At 52.4% G+C, this 21,000-nt stretch overlaps 2 protein-coding genes across 5 annotated transcripts; one reads left to right on the top strand and one right to left on the bottom strand.

Annotated features, from left to right (window-relative positions):
* Positions 1–147: 147 nt before the first annotated feature.
* On the bottom strand, positions 148–6,818 carry PRRG2 (proline rich and Gla domain 2). 3 transcript variants are annotated; one of them, XM_061173672.1, is made up of 7 exons: positions 6,333–6,818; positions 4,776–4,872; positions 4,409–4,584; positions 4,193–4,232; positions 2,066–2,201; positions 1,082–1,225; positions 148–683 (listed from the first exon to the last, which is right to left on the bottom strand). In XM_061173672.1, exons 2-7 carry the CDS (start codon positions 4,858–4,860, stop codon positions 665–667), a joined length of 600 nt encoding a protein of 199 aa, XP_061029655.1. In that variant the 5' UTR covers positions 4,861–4,872; positions 6,333–6,818; the 3' UTR covers positions 148–664. The 3 variants fall into 3 exon arrangements, with proteins under 3 accessions (XP_061029655.1, XP_061029654.1, XP_061029656.1); XM_061173671.1 differs by lacking the exon at positions 6,333–6,818 and adding an exon at positions 5,532–5,776; XM_061173673.1 differs by lacking the exon at positions 6,333–6,818 and adding an exon at positions 4,984–5,525.
* On the top strand, positions 6,288–20,536 carry NOSIP (nitric oxide synthase interacting protein). Of its 2 annotated transcripts, none has more exons than XM_061173669.1 (9): positions 6,288–6,488; positions 15,350–15,522; positions 16,091–16,196; positions 17,764–17,845; positions 19,295–19,454; positions 19,547–19,665; positions 19,825–20,012; positions 20,128–20,236; positions 20,426–20,536. In XM_061173669.1, exons 2-9 carry the CDS (start codon positions 15,453–15,455, stop codon positions 20,495–20,497), a joined length of 906 nt encoding a protein of 301 aa, XP_061029652.1. In that variant the 5' UTR covers positions 6,288–6,488; positions 15,350–15,452; the 3' UTR covers positions 20,498–20,536. The 2 variants fall into 2 exon arrangements, with proteins under 2 accessions (XP_061029652.1, XP_061029653.1); XM_061173670.1 differs by having other exon boundaries at positions 6,288–6,489; positions 15,453–15,522.
* Positions 20,537–21,000: the final 464 nt, after the last annotated feature.

Genomic DNA, 21,000 nt, shown 5'->3' with positions numbered 1-21,000 from the left:
GCGCAGCGTTTGTACAGAAAGCCAGCTCCGCCGTGCGCAGACGCGCCCGGGAACGCGGTTCAGTTTATTTGTTGGGGTTTTTTTTTGCATTATTTCACTCTTTTGGGTCTCTTTTCCAAAGGGTTTTTATTTAGGGAAAGAGCTCAATTCCAGTCCCCCAGGTGCAGTGTGTGCCTGCCCCCAACCAAGCACGCTTGCAAATATGCCCCCCACCCTTTCCCTGGATTGCACAGTGCCCCCATGCACGCACGGGGAGCACACGAAAACACGCGTGAACACAGGCGGGGCTCTGCCTGTCCGTAGCCCGTGACACTGAGGGCGATGGCCGTGTCACACTTGCTCACACGCGAGTCTACGAGGCACTGCGCGCCTGAGTCGGAGTTTCCACGCACGCCTATCCCGGGGGCGGGGCTGGTGGGTACCTCCACCATTAGGAGAGCGTGGGGGCCTGCGAGGCGCCGGGACGCGGGAACACGTTGCCCGGGAACTTGCGTGTATCCGTACGCGGCGGAAACACGTGTGTTAGGGTAGGCCTCAGGCCGGACGATCCCTACTGCCATCACCCCTCCAAGCTCAGCTCCGGAGTTTAAGAGGCCTGGGGGTTTCCGGAATCCGGTGTGAATCTGGGGCACGGTGCGGAGAACCCCGGCTCCGAAACAGCTCTTCAGCGCGGCCTCCTGAGGCTGCAAGGGGAGGGGCACAGTGGGGAGTCAAAGGCCCGGCTGTTTTTGCCCCCTCAACCAAGACCACTCCGACCCACCCTGGGCGTCTCAGCCTATCCTCTGGGTACAAGACCCACCCCCCCTATAATACTACACACACACACACACACACCCCTATAATACTACACACACACGCACACACACCCCTATAATACTACACACACGCACACACACACGCCTAGGCCACGCCCCCGCTCTCCAAGACACACACACACACGGCTGGGCCACGCCCCCGCCCTCCAAGCCTCGCCCCGGATAATAAGCTCAAAATTCCAAATCCCGCCCCTAAGCTCGCGCCCCTCCTCCGGCAGTGCCCTCCCCTCTGCGCCCCGCCCCCAGGCAGAAGCCCAGCCCCATACCTGGCGTAGGGGGGCGGTGGTGCGTCGTGCACCCCAGGGGCCAACAGCGCCTGCTCGTAGGTGGGGAGGCCCGGGGGCGGGCGTGGAGGTGGAGGCAGGGGCGTCGGCGGGCTCAGAGAGCTCAGGGGGCTGATGAGCTCGGCCCTGGGGACAGAAGGCGCACTGTTAGCAGGATAGAGAGCCTTGGGAGAAGGAGGAAAGACGTAGGGAGACAGAGACACTGAGGGTGGTGGGGAGACAGAGGTGGAAGGGAGGTGGACCAAGGAAAAAGAGGGTCACCGTCAACCTGACTCTACACACAGAAAAGCACCTCGAAGTGACAGGCAGATGCACAGACACAGGCAGCCACAGAAATCAACAACTGCTGAGACAGACTCGTTCACAGACACACGTGCTCCAGATACAAGCAGAGAGTCGTGGAGAAAGAGGCAGCCCTGCAGAGGCAGGCAGACACACACAAGAAACAGACAGACACAACAGAGATACACTCAGCCACAAATTTCCCAGATCCACTCAACAATAAACTCTTCCTAGAAACCTTTAGACCCACTATACTTCAAGACTAATGCTCAAGCCCTCTCTTCGACCCTGCCACTGAGAGAGACACACCTAGACAACTGACACAGGCACACACAAACACAGCTACACCTTGTCACCACGGAAACTGACATCCCACAGACACCCACAGACCACAGGCTGCAGCCTCACCAGATACAATACCCACAGAATGATAATCACACATAAAACTGGTACTGCAAGGACAGCCAGGCAGCAAATATTGAGTTCCTACTTTGTGCCAGGTGCTGTGGATATAGTCAGAGAGATGCCACAACTGGACACAGAATCTCACAGACTCACTCTCCACATGACGATCTCCTCAGATCTTTCAGCAGCGCCCAACCGCCCCCAATCTGGCCCATCTCCTTAGGTTGACCCTTCCTCCCTTCCCTGCTCCCCAGCCCCTCCTCCCCAAAGCCCCCTTACTCTTGAGGACAGGGCTGCTGGCCTCGGTCCTGACGGCAATGCAGATACCAAAAGGCTCCCAGGCTGGCCAGGACCATGAGCAGGATGCCCACTGTCAGTCCCACAGCCATGCTTGCTACGTCCACTCGTCCACGTCCTATGAGGGGGAGGAGGGCACAGCGTTAGGGGCTGTCACCCTCTCCAACATCCATATACCTTCCCCTGAGGTAGGGGAAACCTTTCCAGATTTCCCCTGAGGGAAGACGACTGGCCAAGAAGGCAGAGCTGGGGCCACTTCCTAGCTGTGTGAACTCAGGCAACTCACCTCACTCATTTCTGTGAGCCTCCATTTCCTGCTCTGTAAAATGGGAATAATAACCCCTCCCTGATAGGTTGCAAAAATGGGAATAATAACCCCTCCCTGATAGGTTGCAAAAATGCAATGAATTAAATGCAGAAACCTGGGATAACCTCATCTGAGACTAGAAAATAGGGCAATTGTCTCTCTAAGAGGAGAGAGAACCCTCCTAAGATTGCAGTTGACATGCTTACTTAGGGTAGGGAGTTCAGACAGCCAACTCTCTGAACCCCCATACTGAGCATTGCCAGATTTAGCAAATAATAATGAGGATACCCAGTTAAGTGTGAATTTTACATAAACAGTGGATTTTTTTTTTTTGGCCACCGCAGACAGCATGCAGGATCTTAGTTCCCCGACCAGGGATCGAACCCGTCCATGCCCCCTGCAGTGGAAGCACGGAGTCCTAACCACTGGACTGCCAGGGAATTCTAATTTTTTAGTGTAAGTATGTCCCATGGAATATATGAGATATACTTATACTAAAAAATTATTCCTGTGTATTTGAAATTCACATTTAACTGGGCTGGGGGAGAGCTGTCCTGTATTTTATCTGGCAACCCCGTCCCCTCTGGAATGCAATACCTTTTACCAACCAGGCTAAGGAGGGGCAAGGCCTTACCAGAAGGCTAGGAACAATTTATCTATCAAGGAGGAATGTAGGGACATCCCCTCAAAAACAGATTGCTGGTGTTTAGAACTCATGTGGACCCTTGGCTAAGGTGAAGCGCCGTTAGCAATCAAGGCTTCATGTCTGAGGAAAAGGGGGGTGGGGCACAGGGAGGACCCTGGCTTTGTGAGGCCTTGCTCTGTCTTGCTGCTGGGGAAACTTCCTTTAGCACTGGGTAGGGGGTACTTTCCTCAAACAGTAAACCTCAGGCTTTTAGCCCTCTTAGCAAAAAGCTGCACTAAGAAGGCGGGGGGTGGGGGGTGGGGAGCAGCCTTCCTGATTCAGACATGTTTCAGGTGGACTCGAGAAGCCAACAGGCCTTGATAGGCCTGTAGCAAAGCAGTTACCTCCCCTAGCAACCAATGTGAGGACTTCAGCCCAGACTTAGGGCCTGTTGCTAAGGTGGAACCACCCCTAGCAACCAGGCCACTCAGGGGTGAGATGCCCGGTGCCTGGAGGGGGGTCCTCCTGTGGGCAGGAGGCCTTGGGTCCTGAGCTTGGCTAGGTGTGGTTGCTAGGAAGAAGGCCTCCTTAGCAACCAGGCTGAAGCCAGGATGGGGTTGTGGGGGAGGGGAAGCCAACCAGGTAGTGAGTGCTGCTGTCTTCCTTGGTCCAGCCTGGCCAGGCTTTGTTGCTAAGGAGCAGCCCCCTCTTAGCAACAAGGCTGCAGCCACGATGGGGCCTCAGAACTCAGAGGAGGGGTTGGAGCTGGGCTGATCGGGCAGGTGAGGACAGACAGGTTTCCACCAATTGGCCTAGCCCAGACCCGTTGCTAGGGAGCAACCCCCCTAGCAACCAAGCTGCAGAACGGGCTGGGGCTCTGGACTCCAAAGAGGGGCTCAGGTGGGCCAGGGCCTCTGAGCCTGAGGCCTCAGGGCTGTAACCTCTCCTTCCAACTGTCCTCCTTCCTGGGGACATGGAACCTACCCCGAATAAGGTGTGGTGGGTTCCTCGGGCAAGGGCTGTAGTCTCAGAGGAGGGGATTTCTTTACCAACCCCCTCCAGGAACTCAGGAGCATGGAACATGGAGGGGGTGAGATCGGGCTGGGGGATGTTTGTTCAGCCTCCACAGAAAGGAGCTGCCTTAGTTGCACAGAATGAGAGGGCTCCCCCGACTCACCTCCTTTGCCATTGTAGATGTAGTTCTCCCAAAAGCGCTCCTTGAATGGGCAGGAGGAGAGAAGGCAGAAAGGCATCAACTGGGAGATTCTACATCCCCAAACCAGCCCGCCCTGATGATCTCTGAGGCACGAGGGCAGAGGGAGCTGAGGGGCAGGACAACCCCCCCCCAGGTCCTAGAGAAGACAGAGGGACTCCGGGGACCCCAGGCCCTCACTGTCAGAGTATTGTCCTCAAAGTACTCCCGCGCCTCTTCCCAGGAACACCTCTCCTCTTGACACTCCCGTTCCAGGTTCCCTGGCGTGAACAGCTCCAGGTCCCAGTGATTGGCTCGTGGAATCCGCCAACGGCTGCCCAGGAAGCTCTGGGCCTCTGGGGAGTCCAGGAAGACTTCTGGACCCAAAAGACATAAGGGACAGAAAAATGGAGGGTTCCTAGTACGGGGGACATGAAGGAGCCAGAACTTAAGGGGATGAAGAGCTATGGGGTCCCGGGGGAGGAGGCAACTGAAGGCAGGGTTTTTCCTGGGCCAGAGGAAGGTGGATGTTTGTGCCTGGACTCCGGCTCTTCCCGCAAACGCTCACCTTGGTCTTGCTCCCCACTGGGTGAGGTGTCCAGGCAGGTGGTCAATCCCAGGTACAGCAGCAGCACAGAGGGGTGGCTCCTCATATTTTGTGGACACTAGGGACCAGGTGTGGTTAGATGAGAAGTGCCTCAGCTCCTGGAGAATGAGGCCAGGTCTCCCCACCCGGACTCTGTGGTCCAGGAATTATAATAATAGCAGATACTTACGTGGCCTGTATCCTGGACCAGGCACTGTTCAAGGTCATTTACCTCTATCAACTCAGTTTCATTTTCACCACAGTGCTATTATTATCTCCGTTTGATACAGGAGGAAACTGAGGCACAGAGAAGTAAAAGAACTTGCCCAAGTTCATACAGTTTGCAAGGTTCAGAGGCAGGATTTCAGCAAAAGCAGTGTCCCTCCAGAAACCAGAGCCAGGAGTTTATCTTTTTTTCTGCTGTGTCTGCAGCCCCCAGCATGGGTTTTGGCACAAAGTAGGAGCTCATAAACATGTCCATTGATAGGGATTCCTTCTTCCTGGTAATTTCCATGTATATCCACCTCTCTGTGCCCATTGCCACATTCAGCCACAGAATCAAAGATTACAGAAGAGGTAAAACCAGAGGCCTGTATCCTGGGGTCCAGGAGTTGGGGGACGGGGCAGCGGTCCTGGACTCTTGGGTTTGGGGGCCCCAACTTCTGGGTCCCAGAAGAGCAGGGAGCCAGGTAGCCAGGGTCCCCAAGCCAAGCTCTGCCTCCAGGGACATTCACTTACCTGCCTAGACTTGTGAGCACTGTCCCCTCCTCCTTAATCAGGGCCTCCTCGGCCAGCTGCAGCCAGCCGTGAAGGGGGACAGGGGAGAAGGGAGGGGAGAGGAAGGAGGGGGTACCTTGCTCACTATAGTCGGCACAATCCTGGTTTCTGGCCAGAGGGGCGGGGTTTGCGATTACCTGCCCTGGGCGGGGCTCAGGTAAGGGACAAAGTATTTAAAGGGACCTTATGATTAAGGGTCTAAGGTCCAGAGCCCCATAGCGAGGCCAGGGTCTCCGACACCGTGGGGCACTTAGGGAGTTGGATAGGCGCCCCCTCCCCGCCTATCTAATTTCCCCCCAGAGAGCTCGACAGACAGAGCTAGGGAAAAAAACAGCTAGGTCTCCAGATATCTAGGTATCTAGAAACTGGCGGGAAACTTGTGCCTTGGTCCCTGGGGGTAGGTGGGTATGCCGTAGTAAATTCCTGCTTCCTGAGAACGGCTCTGACTTCCGATTTCTCAACTGCTCCATTTATAAAGTGGGGACAGAGGAGTTGTCCCTTCTCTATTGTCTCTTATTTTGCAGCAGAAAAGTGGATGATATGCTTTGGTAAGCGGGCTTTTCAATCTCTGGGCGAAGAGATTAGTCCTTAAACACAGGCTTGGGGAGACGCAAAGCCTAGCTACAAGCAGGAAATCGCCCGCCCAGGGAAACGCCTAGTATATACTAAGCACGCCCCCTATTCACGCCAGTTTCACTGACCGGAACCTTCGACTTGCCACTCACGTTTCCGGAGGGAGGAAGAGAAGAAGGGAGCACTTACCAAGCCAGAAGAGATACCTCCGCAAATAGGGGCAGATCTACTTCCGGTCTCTTCCGCCGGTCGGAAGTGAGCGGAGCGGAGAGGGAAAACAGCGCTCCTTTCCGGTGTAGGGGTACAGTTGAAGTAGTTACCGACGAGGGAGGAGTTGTTCGTAAGGTGAGTTCCAGGCGGTGGAAGGATAGTGTTAGTGAGATCGCCTTCTGGTGGGCAAGAGTCTTGGGCTCCTGAGGGAGGCTAGGACAGGATTTTGAATTCCCGACTTCCTGGCAATCCTTAATAGAGCACTCTAGGCGCCCCAAGTTTGAAGCCGGACTGCAGGTCCCAGAAATCCCTGGAGGTAGCCAAACCTTCAGCCGGCAGTTCTCAGGAGAGTTTTAGTTCCACTGCAGACGGATGGGCCGGGGATCCCAGGGGAAAGAGGCGTCTAATGACTCCTAGGGGTCTAATGAGTGAGAGCTGAGGAAGAAGCACCCCTTTCCTGGCCTCCGTTTCCCAGACTGTGATGGGGAGGGCGGAGAAGGATTGTGCAATCGCCTGCCGCCGCCTCCCTGCCCCTTTTTGACGGCCGCTTCCCTCTCGGAGTAGCTGTAGGGTTAACGTTTTCCTCTGTGGAGCTTTGGGGTCAGGCAGTCCTGGGTTCACATCCTGATGGTGTTGCTGATTCGGTGTGAACTCGGGTCTTGATGGGTCCTTAAAGCAATTTCACTTTAATATTTTATTATGTTTTATTATGAAAATGTTCCAACTTATATAAAAGTGAGAGAATAATAGAAGAATCCCTATCGCCCAGAGTTACCAGTTATTAATATTTTTTGACATATTGGCTGGGTATTTTTAAAAATTAAATATATAAGGCAAATCCTATCCATCGTGACATTTCACCCGTAAATACCTCAGGATACATGTGTAAAAAACAGGGACATTTTTACAACATTGTAAATTAACTATACTTCAACTTTTAAAAAAATTTTTAATTTTTAAAAAGCACACACGCACACAAAAAAGCAGGGACATTTTCTTCCATGACCACAATACTATTACACTTACAAAAGCAACCCTAATATTACCTATTACTTGGTCCATAATCAAATTCTGCTTCTGAAAAAATGCCTTTAAAAAAAAGTTTCACTTTTTTGAATCACAATCCATTCAAGTCATTGTTATGTCTCTTAAGTTGCTCTTAATTTCAAACAGTCTCCCCTCCACCCCACCCTGTTTTTTTTTTTTTTTTTTTGGCAATTGATTCATTGAAGAAACTGGGTCAGTTATTCTGTTATCATCCCACCATCTTAACTTGTCTTTTTGCTTCTTTGAAATGGTGATGGCCTTTCACTTATTCCTCCATTATTCCCGCCGCACCCCATCTCCCCAGCTGTCACACCCTCTCTGTATGGATTAACCTAATCCGGACTTTTCACATAAATGGAATCTTCTTCCTGTCTGGTTTCTTTCACTTAGCATAATGTTGTCAAGGTTCATCCATTTTGTAGCATGTATCAGTACTTCTTTTTAAAGCTGAATAATATTCCTTTGTATGAGATACAACATATTTTGTTTATCCACGCGTCAGTCAATGGACATTTGTGTTGTTTCCACTTTTTGGCTATTGTGAATATGCTGCTTGCACTTGTGTACAAGTTTTAGCGTGGACATAAGTTTTCATTTCTTTTGGCGGTGGAATTGCTGAATCAAATGGTAACTCTGTGTTTAGCCTTCTGAGGAACTGCCAGACTTTTCCAAAGTGGCTGCTTCATTTTGCATTCCCACCCTCAGGGTCTGAGGGTTTCAATTTCTCCACACTTGTTATGATCCGACTTTTTTTTTTTTTTTTTTTGGCCATGCCGAGTGGCATGCGGGATCTTCCCCGACCGGGGATCGAACCTGTGTCCCCTGCAGTGGATGAGCGGAGTCTTAACCACCGGACCGCCAGGGAAGTCCATGATCTTTTTTTTTTTTAGCTTTTTAAATTTTTATTTATTTATTTATTTAATTTTTGGCTGTGTTGGGTCTTCGTTTTTGTGCTAGGGCTTTCTCTAGTTGCGGCGAGCGGGGGCCACTTTTCATCGCGGTGCGCGGGCCTCTCACTGTCGCGGGCTCTCTTGTTGCGGACCACAGGCTCCAGACGCGCAGGCTCAGCAGTTGTGGCTCACGGGCCTAGTTGCTCCGCGGCATGTGGGATCTTCCCAGACCAGGGCTCGAACCCGTGTCCCCTGCATTGGGAGGCAGATTCTCAACCACTGTGCCACCGGGGAAGCCCTTGTTTTTGTTTTTTTTTTAAAGATTTTTCCAATGGGGACCCTTTTTAAAGTCTTTATTGAATTTGTTACAGTATTGCTTCTGTTTTATGTTTTGTTTTTTTGGCCACGAGGCATGAGGCGTGTGGGATGTTCGCTCCTGGACCAGGGATCGAACCCGCACCCCTTGCATTGGAAGGCGAAGTCTTAATCGCTGGACCACCAGGGAAGTCCCTCACTGCTGTTTTGACTGCATTTCCTTCATGATTAATGATGTGGAACATTTTTTTTCATGTGCTTATTGGCCATTTATATATCCTCTTTGGAGAAATGTCTGTTTCGATCCTTTGCCCATTTTTAAATTGGGTTATTTGTCTTTTTATTACTGGGTTGTAAATTTCTTATATATTCTAGATACAATTCCTTTGTCAGACAGATGATTGGCAACCACCACCTGTTTTGGTACAGCTTGCAAACTAAGAATGGTTTTTAACATTTTTCAATAATTGGAAAAGACCGTAACCAACAAGGACCCACTGTATCTCACAGAGAACTATACTCAATATTTTGTAATACCCTATAAAAGAATCTGAAAAAGAATATATATATATATCTGAATCACTTTGCTGTACACCTGAAACTAACACAATCCTGTAACTCAACCATACTTCAATTCTTTAAAAATTGGAAAAAAATCAAAAGAAGAATAATATTTTGTGATATGTGATTCAGATACCAGTATCCATAAAAGAAGTTGTGACAGGGGCCATGTGGCCCACAAAGGTGAAAATCTTTACTCTCTAGCCTTTTCTGGCGGATCCCTGCTATAGCCTCTGGCTTCGTAGAATCAGGAAATTAAATTGAAAGGCTTGATTAATTTAGCTTCAGGCATCTTGGCATGGCTGCTTCAGAGCTGCTAGCTTCACGCCTGGCTGTCCCACTTTTAGGGATGGTGAGATTGATCAGGGGCTTCAGGTAGTGTTTACAGACTTAACGTTTGTCCCCAACCCCACCCGAAATCTTATATCTCCAATATGACTATTTGGAGATAGAACCTTTCCCGAAGTAATTAGGGTTTAATGAGGTCATAAGAGTGGGGTCCTAATCCATGAGGTTGGTGTCCTTAGAAGAGCAGGAGATGCCAGAGGGCAAGCACTCTCTCCGCCCTGTGAGGACACAGCCAGAAGGTGGCCAGCCATCTGCAAGCCAGGAGGAGAGGCCTCACCAAAACCCAACCATGGTGCCACTCTGATCTCAGACTTCTGGCCTCCAGAACTGTGAGGAAATAATTGTCTGTTGTGTAAGCCACCCAGTCTATGGCATTTTGTTTTGGCAGTCCTAGCTGACTAATACAGGTAGGAACAGCACAAACATGCCATAGTAAAGCTATGTTTTTCTCCTTTCTACTAGCGAGTATTAGCACCCTGCGGATGTCCAGTTGCCATCAGGTGCCTTAGTGAATCAGTTATGTCATCAGGGGTTGCAAAATGGTGGCTTTCCAATTCTTTCATTCCTCCCACATTTCTTTATCCAAACTGTTTGTCACCTTGAGCCACGTCCAAGGAGTAGTAGAAGGGAGTGACGTGATCTAAGCTCCCTTTTGAAAAGCTCACCAGGGCTCCTCTGTCAAGGAACAGACTGAGGAAGAGACCAGTTAATCCCTCCGGGCCTCTGTTTTCTCACCTCTAAAATGGGGAGAACCTACCTCAGAGGTTATCCCGAGGACCGAATGCGTTCAGAACTGTGAAGCACTTTGCCCAGGGCCTGGTGCATAAGTGTTGGAAGAATGTGATGGTCATTTCTGTTCCTGCAGTGCTTTTGTATTGATTGGATGGATGATTCATTCATTGATTACACACTTCCCCTGGCCCTAGGGTTGGAAGTGGTTAACTGATCCTATCTGACATCTCTGTGCCCCCCAGGTGCCAGGCAGTGCTAGGACCCATCCTGGAGTCCAACCCAGGCCCCGCCTCTAGGGGCTTCTAGTCTGGGGGGAGAAATTCTGAGGGGTGGCAGCTATAATGGACGGAAATCAGGGTATTGTCAGAGCACCAGGAATGCCTAACCCAGGCTACCCAGAAGAGGCGACTCCTGATGGAGCCTGGGAGGAGGAAGGGGACGGGATTTCCAGGGGGAAGGTCCAGGCCTACAGGAGCTGCCCCGTTCCACGCTGAGAATCAGCACAGTTCCTGAGGCTGCCTGCAGCCAGACAGCATCAGGGATGGTGAAGGCCACAGACTCACATGCCTGGGTCAGACCCCGGCTGCATGACCTTGCGCACCTTCTCCCTGCCTCTGTTTCCTTGTTTGTAGCAACTGTTTGGGTTGTGGCGTCCGGTGGAGTTAATATGTATAAAATACTTAGAACAGGGCCAGGTTCACCAAACCTCTTAAATAAATACCAGTCATTATTAATAGAAAATCTCAGACCCTCGCTTTTGCTCTTAGGGAGCTCCCTCTTTCCTGCTTCCAACACATCCTGTTTGTGTCTGTGATTTCCTTGAGTGTAATCGGCCCTTTAGGTTCCTTTAACACAGGTCTCCGCCCCCCTGGGACGGCCTGCAGCATTCATGTGACCCACGCTATTCAAGGGAGGGGGCTCGTAGCATCCCGTAGTTCTCAGAGGGTTCTCTGATCCCAAGAGATTCAGGATTCAAACGAATCAACTGAAGAAAAAGACGGTCGGGAGAGAATAAGGGAGATTTGAATACAAGCTGGATAGTAAAGGATGTTATGGGATTATTAATACATTAATGGTATTGTGGTCATTTTTTTAAACACAGTAGCCACGAGTTCCCAGAGGCTGTGGGGCACTTTGATATGTGGCTAGTGCCCCCGAGGAACTGTGTTTTTTTAATCATTTCATGTTGATTAATTTAAATTCAAGCACCGATACTGGATTCAATCCCTGGAAAACTTTTAAGTACGTTTGGCACAAACAGGGCGTGTGAATGTACATTTGCTCCTGTAAATTTTATGAACCCGAAATATAGGACAAGTTTCTCCAATGAAACTTTTGTGTCTGAATTGAGATGTGTTGAGAGAGTGGACTAGATTCTGGATTTTGAAGACTTTGTAGGAGAACGGGAATGAGTTGGCCTTTATTCTTGGATTGTGACCTCCCCGGGAGAACTGCAGCTGTCACATGGTTAAGGGGGCGGCTCCAGAGCCCGGCTGCCTGGGTTCGAGTCTGGCTCTGTTGTCACTTCCCAGCTGGGGGACTCCATGGGCCTGTTTTCTCCTCTGTAAAATGGGAAGGAGGATATATAACAGCTGATGTTACTTTGGATGTGGCCTCTCTGAAAAGCTAGTGATGTGAGATGGTAGTAGTTCTGTTTTCTCTTTTGAGGTTTTCCTCACTGAGGAGACAATAAAGCTGCTGACCCCTGGTCAACCCTGGTCAGCGGTTCTCAAACTCTTTGGTCTCAGGACCTTAAAAATCATCAAGGACTCCAAAAAGCTTTTGTTTGTGGGAGTTCTGTCTATCAGGATTTGCCGTATCAGGGGAATTCCCCCGGCAGTCCAGTGGTTAGGACTTGGCACTTTCACTGCTGAGGGCCTGGGTTCGATCCCTGGTCAGGGAAGTAAGATCCTGCAAGCCTCGCTGCATGGCCGAAAGAAAAAAAGATTTGCCATATCAGAAAGGAAAACAGACATGAAACTGTCTTTATTGAGATATAATTCACATGACACAAAACTCACCGATTTAAAGTATACAATTAGTGGTTTTCCGTATAATCACTGTTTTTGCAACCATCACCATTTTCTGATTTCAGGACATTTTCATCACTGCAGAAAGAAACCCCATACCCCTTAGCAGCCACTGCACGCACCCCCCGCCCCCGGTTCCCCCTTCTCCCAGCCTGTGGCAACCACCAATCTGCTTTCTGTCTCTATGGATCTGCCCATTCTGGACCTTTCACATAAATGGAATCAACAACACATGGCCTTTTGTACCTGGCTCTGTTCACTCCGCATGATATAACAGACATTTTTAAAACCCAAGGATGTACAAGCACAAGTCACACAGCCTCTGGAAAACCCCACTGGACACTCGAGAGAAGGAGAGGAACAAAGGCAAACACATTTGTTTTATTTATTTATTTTTAGAGAGCTCTTTTTATATTTATTTATTTATTTATTTGGCTGCGCTGGGTCTTAGTTGCAGCACGTGGGATCTTTGTTGCGGCATGCAGGGTCTTTAGTTGGAGCATGCAAACTCTTAGTTGCGGCATGTGTGTGGGATCTAGTTCCCTGACCAGGGATCGAACCCATGCCCCCTGCATTGAGAGCACAGAGTCTTAGCCACTGGACCACCAGGGAAGTCCCAAACATGATTTAGTATTACAGAAATAGTTTCGTGGACTCCCTGAAACTATCTTAGGGACCCCTGGGGTCCCTGGACCTTCCTTTGAGAACCACTGCCCTAGGCAAATGGCTTCACTTCTGTGCCTCAGTTTGCCTCTCTCCAAAGTGGAGATGGGGATGGGACGGACCTCAGAGGGTGGCTGAGGTTGGACGATTGAGAGTTGGCCTGGGGGTCAGGGGTCAAGCAGTGTCCCTTGGGATTATTCCCATGACCGCCTGGCGAAGTAAAGAGATGCTCTATCTATAGCGGTTCCTCTCTCTCTCAGAGGGAAAATGTCCCGGTCCACAAAGCCAGAGAACTTGGCTACAAGACAAGCAGCCCAGTGCCAAATACCGCAGAGGGTCAAGGCAGTTGACAACTAAGAATAGAGTGGGGAATTTGTCCCTGAGGAGGTGAACTCGACCTTCATGAGTGCCAGTGGGGAGGGGGGAGCTGGGGCGGAAGCCAGGGGGCCAGGGCGGAGGAGGGGGATGGCAGGTGAGGTGGCAGCAGGTGCTGGACTTGCTCCAAAGCTGGGGGTGAGGGGAAGCTGGAGGAGGGGCGGTGGGTGGAGTTGGGGTGTTTCACCAAAGTTACCTTCTGCAAGCAGCACAGTGGCCGTGGCTGGGGTGATAGAAATGTTCCGCATCTCGATTGGGGGGGGGGGTAGTTACGAGGGTGTATGCAATTGTCAAAACCTATCAAGCTGCATCCTTAAGGTCTGTGCATCTATTCTATGTAAATATACCTACAAAACAAAAAATGGGTTTCTGGTAGGAAGACGCCAGTAGGGGGAGTGCGAGATCTGTAGCCCAAGAAGAGGTTTGTGTTTGAGTTTTGAACGTGAAAGGCAAGTTTCTGAAAGCATCCCGAACCGGAAAATAAAGATGAAGTTGCTTTTTTACATTTTGGGATCTCCTGGTTGTGCCTCCCTCCCCCACCTTCTGGATCCTCCTTGCAGCCACAGAGCCAGAGAGAATATTTCCTGAACATTCCATATGCCATGCTCTGAGTATGACCTCATTTAGTCCACACAGCAATCCAATCGTGTCAACTAGATCCCATGGTTCTCCCCACTTCTTACCAAAGGACTCAGAGAGTCAATTACAAGTCCAGAGTCACAGCCAGTAGTGGGCCAACCTTGGACTCAAGCCCAGGCAGGTCTTATTTCTTTGATCCGTATAACCCCCTCCTTCTTGTTTCATTTATTCTTATTTATCCCCTAGTCAGTCCCCTCCCCTACATGGGCAGTCATTCTTACATGCAGCATCTTTTGTTTGCAGGTGTTTAAAATGTATCACTTTGTGCATGTGCAGATTGTTTTATTTCTTACTTTTTTCACCCAGCATTGTGTTTTTAAGATCCACCCACAGGAATTCCCTGTTGGTCTGGTGGTTAGGACTCAGCGCTTTCACTGCCGAGGGCAAGGGTTCAATCCCTGGTTCGGAAACTAAGATTCCACAAGCTGCATGGCACTGCCAAAAGAAAAAAAGTCACCCACGATGCTCTGTACACACCTAGTCAGTTGCATCTCACTGCTGGGTGGTCTCCATGAGGGGCAGTCACTATCCATTCTGCGAGGGCGGGATATGCAGTTGCCTTTGACTCCCCTCCAGTATAAAGAACACCACTGTGAACAACCTCATACATGCTCCCTAGCGGGTGTCGCCTTTGGGGCACATACACCCAAGTGCAGAATCGTCTGCACTCACTTTGCTGAAGTACCACCAGCCTGTGTTCCCCCAGCATCACCTGAGCGGATTCCTATCACCCACCCTCACCCTATCCAGCTCCTATCTTATCCAGCTCTCAAAGTTTCGCCCACCAGCCTAGTGATAGATTTAAAATGATGTCTCACTGTGGTTTTCCTGTGAGGAGAATTTGAGGCATCTCTCCATCTACCTGTTAGTCTTTGAGCTTCTTCTGTAAATCGCCTCTTCATATCCTCTGCTCATTTTCCTATTGGGGTAGCTGGGTTTTTCTTGTTGATTTGCCAGAGTTCCGCGTACAGTCAGTTCTGTTCTAACACTTGTTTTGAAAACTCAAGATTTATTCCAGTGCGATTGATACATTAGGGAACAATTTGAGCATAAGGCATATTGCACCTAAATGAACCCAGGTGCGCTTGGTTGAAATGAGCGTGTAGGCATACACAGAGCACACGCTCAACACCTCCAGAACATACACTGGGCGCTTCAGTTCCCCACTCATGTTACGAGCCCCACTGATCACATCTGCTGCTAGAACTTTCCATCAGATAACCCTCCTTCCACCACCTCACAGTAACTCACAACGTGTACGCCTTCCGACACCACTTCCACAAGCAAACTTCAGGTCTTTTTCAGGGTTAATTGCCATATTTTTTTTTTTTGGAGGTATAGGCATTTCTTAACCGTTTAACGTGTGCAAAACTCTCTTCCCCTGCTCCACTCCCAGCTTGCCCATCAGATCAGATCGGGGGCCAGAAAGGTCCAGTCCTCTCTGTGTGGGCTCCCTCTGGTCACACAGCCCTGCAGCTGCCCCTTCCTTACCCCCCGGGATGACGCGCCACGGCAAGAACTGCACGGCGGGGGCCGTCTACACCTACCATGAGAAGAAGAAGGACACAGGTACTGGGGTTGGGAGGGGGGGCAAATGGACCCTGAAGTCCCCATGTTACTTTGCTCCTCTGGTTGTGCTTTCTGGGCATGTGTCTTTCCCCTGACCATGTAAGTAACAGCCACGTGACTGATGGTCATGACCGGAAATGTAACAGCCCACGTGAGCCAGCAACCTTCTCCCTGCCTTGTCGTGGGCACTGCGTTAAGTGCCTTCCATGCTAAGCCTCCCGAACACCCACTGAGGAAGGAATCACTGTTAGGCCATATTCCAGAGGCGGAAACTGAGGCCCAGAGAGGTACAGATGCTTGAGCTTGGTCACAGAGCCAGAAGGCCCGAGGGGAGCCAGTTACGGGCCTCTTCCCCGAGCTGCCTCAGGGCAGCTGTCTTACCCTCTGGGGATGAACGCCTTCCTGTGGGTTGTGCAGCCTTGTCCCCAACGCAGACACACAGCCCAAGCTCTTGACTGCCTGTTCTCTGAGTCCCCCCACCTCGGAGTCCTCTCTGTGCCTTTCTCTCCGGGTTTGGAGAAGGGCACATCTCCTGCCTCTCCATCCCTCTACCTCTCTCCGTCCCCAGCGGCCTCAGGCTACGGCACCCAGAACATTCGACTGAGCCGGGATGCCGTCAAGGACTTCGATTGCTGCTGCCTCTCTCTGCAGCCCTGCCACGACCCTGTTGTTACGTAAGCTGGGAACGCGGGTGGGCGGGTCAGGGTGGCGAGGGCAAGGGAACCACCAGGAGGGGGCTGCACAGCCAGGGTGCCCTGGCAAGCCACCTACCCTCCCGCAGCCTCAGTGTTCTCCTCTGAGACATGGGCATGATCCTAGTACGCTTCATGGGGTGTGGAAAAGAATACATTCACAATAGAGGGTAGGGCTCCTGGAAAGTTGCTAGCCCGTAATAACAGCTCACGTGTGGAGTGCTTACTGTTACCTGCCTCTTAGCGTCTGGCAAAGGCTTCAGTGAGATAATGGGTAGAAGGTACTTAGTCCACTGACTAAATATGTGCTCAACTACTGGTCCATTTTGTAGACATCGCGATGAGAGTAGATCGTGGTTCAGGGTCCCTGAGGCCACCGGGAGGTTCAGTGGTTCACTAGAAGAACCCACAGAACTCAGCAAAGCAGTTATCCTCAAATGAGAGTTTATGACAGCGAAAGGTTACAGATTAAAACCAGCAATGGGGGTGGTTTCCCAGGCAGTCCAGTGGTTAAGACTCCGAGCTTCCAGTGCAGGGGGCGTGGGTTTGATCCCTGGTCGGGGAACTAAGATCCCACATGCCGGGCTTCCCTGGTCGTGCAGTGGTTAAGAATCCACCTGCCAATACAGGGGACACGGGCTTGATCCCCAGTCCGGGAAGATCCCACATACCACAGAGCAACTAAACCCATGCACCACAACTACTGAGCCTGTGCTCTAGAGCCCGTGAGCCACAACTACTGAAGCCCACGCACCTAGAGCCCATGCTCCGCAACAAGAGAAGCCACTGCAATGAGAAGCTCGCCCACCGCAATGAAGAGTAGCCCCTGCTCGCCGCAACTAGAGAAAGCCCGTACGCAGCAACAAAGACCCAATGCAGCCAAAAATAAATAAATAATATAATATAAAAGATCCCACATGCCGCGTGGCATGGCCAAAAAAATTTTTTAAATAAATAAAATCAGTGGGAAAAGACAGATGGGGCAGAGTCCCAGAGAGACCAGGCACAAGCTTCCTTTGTCTCTCTCAGTAGAGTCGCAGGAAAGCGCTTAATTTTCGCAGCAGCAGTTACTACCCACCAGGAAGCTCGCTCCAGCCTTGGTGTCCAGGGTTTTTATTGGAGGTTAGTCACCTAGGCCTGGCTGACCTTGGTCTTCAGCCCCTCCAGAGGTCCAGCTCACACCACATGGTCCCAGCCTCCCAGGCAAACAGAGACACTCTTAACAGGCAGGACGTTCCAAGGCCTAGAGGTGCCCTCCCAGGAGCCAGTCCTTTGGTTGGAATGCGCAGGGTTTGGACAGCCCAGGCCTGCTGAGCTAACCCTTTACGGCGTGAGATTTTGCCTATGCATCAGAGGACATTATAAAGCCAGGAGAGTTAAAACAGTGCGGTCACCTCAGAGAGCTAAGCCGAGCCCTGAGTGAGCAGCTGCCTATAAGACGCTTAGTGGTTGCCCTGGGCAGGGAGCTGATGTTTGGCAGGTGACTGTTAACCTCTGGCCATGTGGCCTGGGCCAGGCCCTGTTTTCTCATCCCCTCCTCTCTTTGCAGCCCCGATGGCTACCTGTATGAGCGGGAGGCAATCCTAGAGTACATTTTGCACCAGAAGAAGGAGATCGCCCGGCAGATGAAGGTGGTGGGGCTGGGAGAAGGGGGTGCAGGCGTGGGTAGGCGGTTTCTATGCTGGGCCTCCCGTCTAAATTCCTCCCCGCCCAGGCCTCTGCCTGTGCTATTCCCTCCGCCGGGCACACCGTCCCCTCCCACTTCTAGTTAAATTCTTCTCGTTCTCCAGATTTCAGCCCAGGTGTTGCCTCCTCTGGCCTCTTGCCAGTCCAGGGCCCTGAGGGCCTGCCCCTGTCACCTCTTCTTTGGCACTTGTCACAGTTGTGACTCTACCTGTGGCTGTCTGATACAGGCCCCAGGGGCAGGGAGCAGGGCTCTCACCCACCCCAAGGCCCTAGGTTCTCGGGACATACTTGGTAAATGAGTGGATGCCAGCTCATCTCCTTGGGCCTCAGTTTTATTGTCTCTAAAATGGGCTGACAGGGCCAAACTAGAGGGCACTGCAGGGCATGCAGGAAATGCTCACAGATAAGAACTTTTTAGGCATTTTCTTGCAGCCAGGCCCACCTTCCATGGCTGAGCTCATTTTGTGGCTAGGAGGGACCCTGTCTCCCTCCTTGTCCTGCCGGCTTTTCCAGAGCTCAGGAAGCACTAGGGGCCAGATTCTTGTTGAGCTTTTGGTGTGGAGTGCGTGGCTTCCCCTGTGCCCAGGTGCTCCACCCGGCCTGGTGGCCCCCTCATCGTGGAGCCCACATCGGAAGCCCTCCCGAGCATCAGTCAGCGTCAGCGTTCCCTCCTTGCTCACTGGGTGGCCGGAGCAGTGTCTCCTCTTGCCCTCACGCTGCCTGAGCCTTCATGGCTCCATAAACCTTCTCTGCTCCCTACTATCCTGGAACTCGGGCCCTTGAGGGCAGGGACAGAGTCTACACTGCATGGACTGTATAATAGATAAGTGATAAGATATACTGTATAATTAATATCATATGGCCCAAAATTACATTTATTGAGCATTTACTATGTGCCAGGCCAGGTGCTAAGTGTTTTAAAAAATCATCGTGTGTAACCCTCCCAGTGAGCCTCCGAGGTAGGTCACCATTGTCAGCCTGTTTTACGGATGAAGAAACTGAGGCCAGGAGAGGTCACAGTGCTTACTGGAGGCCACAGAGCTAATCAGTGACAAAGGCAGGGTTTGAGCTCTGGTGGTCTGCCTTCAGCCAAGCTGTTGACCACTGAGTCCCAAACCAGCTAAACTGGAAATGGCTTAACCCCCCTACAGTTGGTGAAGGGACAAGCAAAGGCAGCAGAGGCACACGATGGGTAACTGTGCAGCCGATTAAAGATTCACACCCAGGCAGTCACCAGCCTCTACCAAACAGAGCCTCTGCCAGGAACCTCCCCTGTATGGGTTCCAGTTCACCCACCTTTAAATTCAAAGAGGCACCCCAGCCCCCACCTAGGGTGCCCCAAACTCACAAGCCGCAGGAGGATGCCTAGCTCGCTTCTGCCTGGCTGCCCGCAGGCCTACGAGAAGCAGCGGGGCGCCCGGCGCGAGGGGCAGCAGGAGCTGCAGCGGGCCGCCGCGCAGGACCAGGTGCGGGGCTTCCTGGAGAAGGAGGCGGCCATCGTGAGCCGGCCCCTCAACCCCTTCACGCCCAAGGCCGCCTCCGGGAACTGCCCCGGTGAGAGAGAAGTGGACATGCAAGTGGGTGGGGGTCCCGCGGGGCCGGGTGCCTCCCTGGGTGCGGCGTCCGAACCCCTCTCCCCCCCGCAGATGATGCCCGACCCGGGTCCAGCGCGGGCCCCACAGGCAAGGACAAGGACAAAGCGCTGCCCAGCTTCTGGATCCCGTCGCTGACTCCCGAGGCCAAGGCCACCAAGCTGGAGAAGCCGGTGAGCCGCCTACCCCAGCAAGCGTCCGTGTGTGCCCACTTTGCCAGAGAGAGCCAGGGTCCTGAGGGCCCCCTCCCCTCCCTCACAGGGACCCCCATCCTCCCTCCACCTGGCTCTAGCCCCGCCTGTTGACTCGGCCCTCCCTCTCCTGCTCCCCAGTCGCGCATCGTGACCTGCCCCATGTCCGGGAAGCCGCTGCGCATGTCCGACCTGACGCCCGTGCGCTTCACGCCGCTCGACAGCTCCGTGGACCGCGTGGGGCTCATCACGCGCAGCGAGCGCTACGTGTGCGCCGTGACCCGCGACAGCCTGAGCAACGCCACGCCGTGCGCCGTCCTGCGGCCCTCGTGAGTCACCTGGGGGACAGCCTGGGGACCTGCGGGACGGGGCGGGCTTGGGGTGCGGCTCTCTCTTTGGGGCGGGGCCTCTGATCGTTGTACCCCACCGTCACCCTCACTGCAGTGGGGCCGTGGTCACCGTGGAGTGCGTGGAGAAGCTGATTCGCAAGGACATGGTGGACCCCGTGACCGGAGAGAAGCTCACGGACCGCGACATCATCGTGCTGCAGCGGGTGAGTGGCACCCCTCCTCCCTGTCCCCTCGCCTTCCGGTAACCCCGACCTGCTTCCAGAGGGCCCACCCCCTTACCGAGGCCCCGCCCCACCAAGGGGGCGAGGCCCAACCTCACCTCGCGGGCTAGGGAACCCCCACGGCACCCCAGCTCCCCGCCGCCTCTCCTCCTCCTCCTCCTCCTCCTCTAGGGCGGCACGGGCTTCGCGGGCTCCGGAGTGAAGCTGCAGGCCGAGAAGTCCCGGCCGGTGATGCAGGCCTGAGCTCGCGGGAAACCAAATAAATGGGCTTGTTGAACGCGACAGGCCGTGTGGCGCCTTCATTCACCGCGCCGGAGCCTGGTGACGGCGTGCGCTCAGGAATGACTGCACTTTGAAAGCGTGGGCTAAGAATATTTGATATGGTCTCACGTTAAGAGTAATATCTGAATCGAATGCAAACGCACAGCTTTAAATGGGTTGAGTGGCCAGAAGTCGGAGTCTGGGCCGCTACCACAGGAGGGCGCCACTTTAACGGACTATAGAAATCCCCGCACTTTCTTTTGAGTTAAGCCAAATTTGAAGCCCAGGAGGCGACCTGGAACGTGTCTCCCGTTGTAAAGTTTGATAAGACACGCAAAGGAAATGAAGTGCTGTGTGTGACTGAGAAAGCGAACAGCCGGCACCCTGTCTAGAGAAGGGAGTCAGGAACACTCCCTCCCCCACCACCTGGAGGCTGGAGGGTGAAGAGGAAGAGGAAACCACAAGTGCAGAGTCGCGGAGGCAGC

Source organism: Eubalaena glacialis, chromosome 18 (genome assembly GCF_028564815.1).
Source record: "Eubalaena glacialis isolate mEubGla1 chromosome 18, mEubGla1.1.hap2.+ XY, whole genome shotgun sequence".
NCBI classification, from domain to species: Eukaryota; Metazoa; Chordata; class Mammalia; order Artiodactyla; family Balaenidae; genus Eubalaena; species Eubalaena glacialis.
The sequence above is the reverse complement of the archived record's forward strand: the minus strand, read 5'-3'. Positions and strand labels throughout refer to the sequence as shown.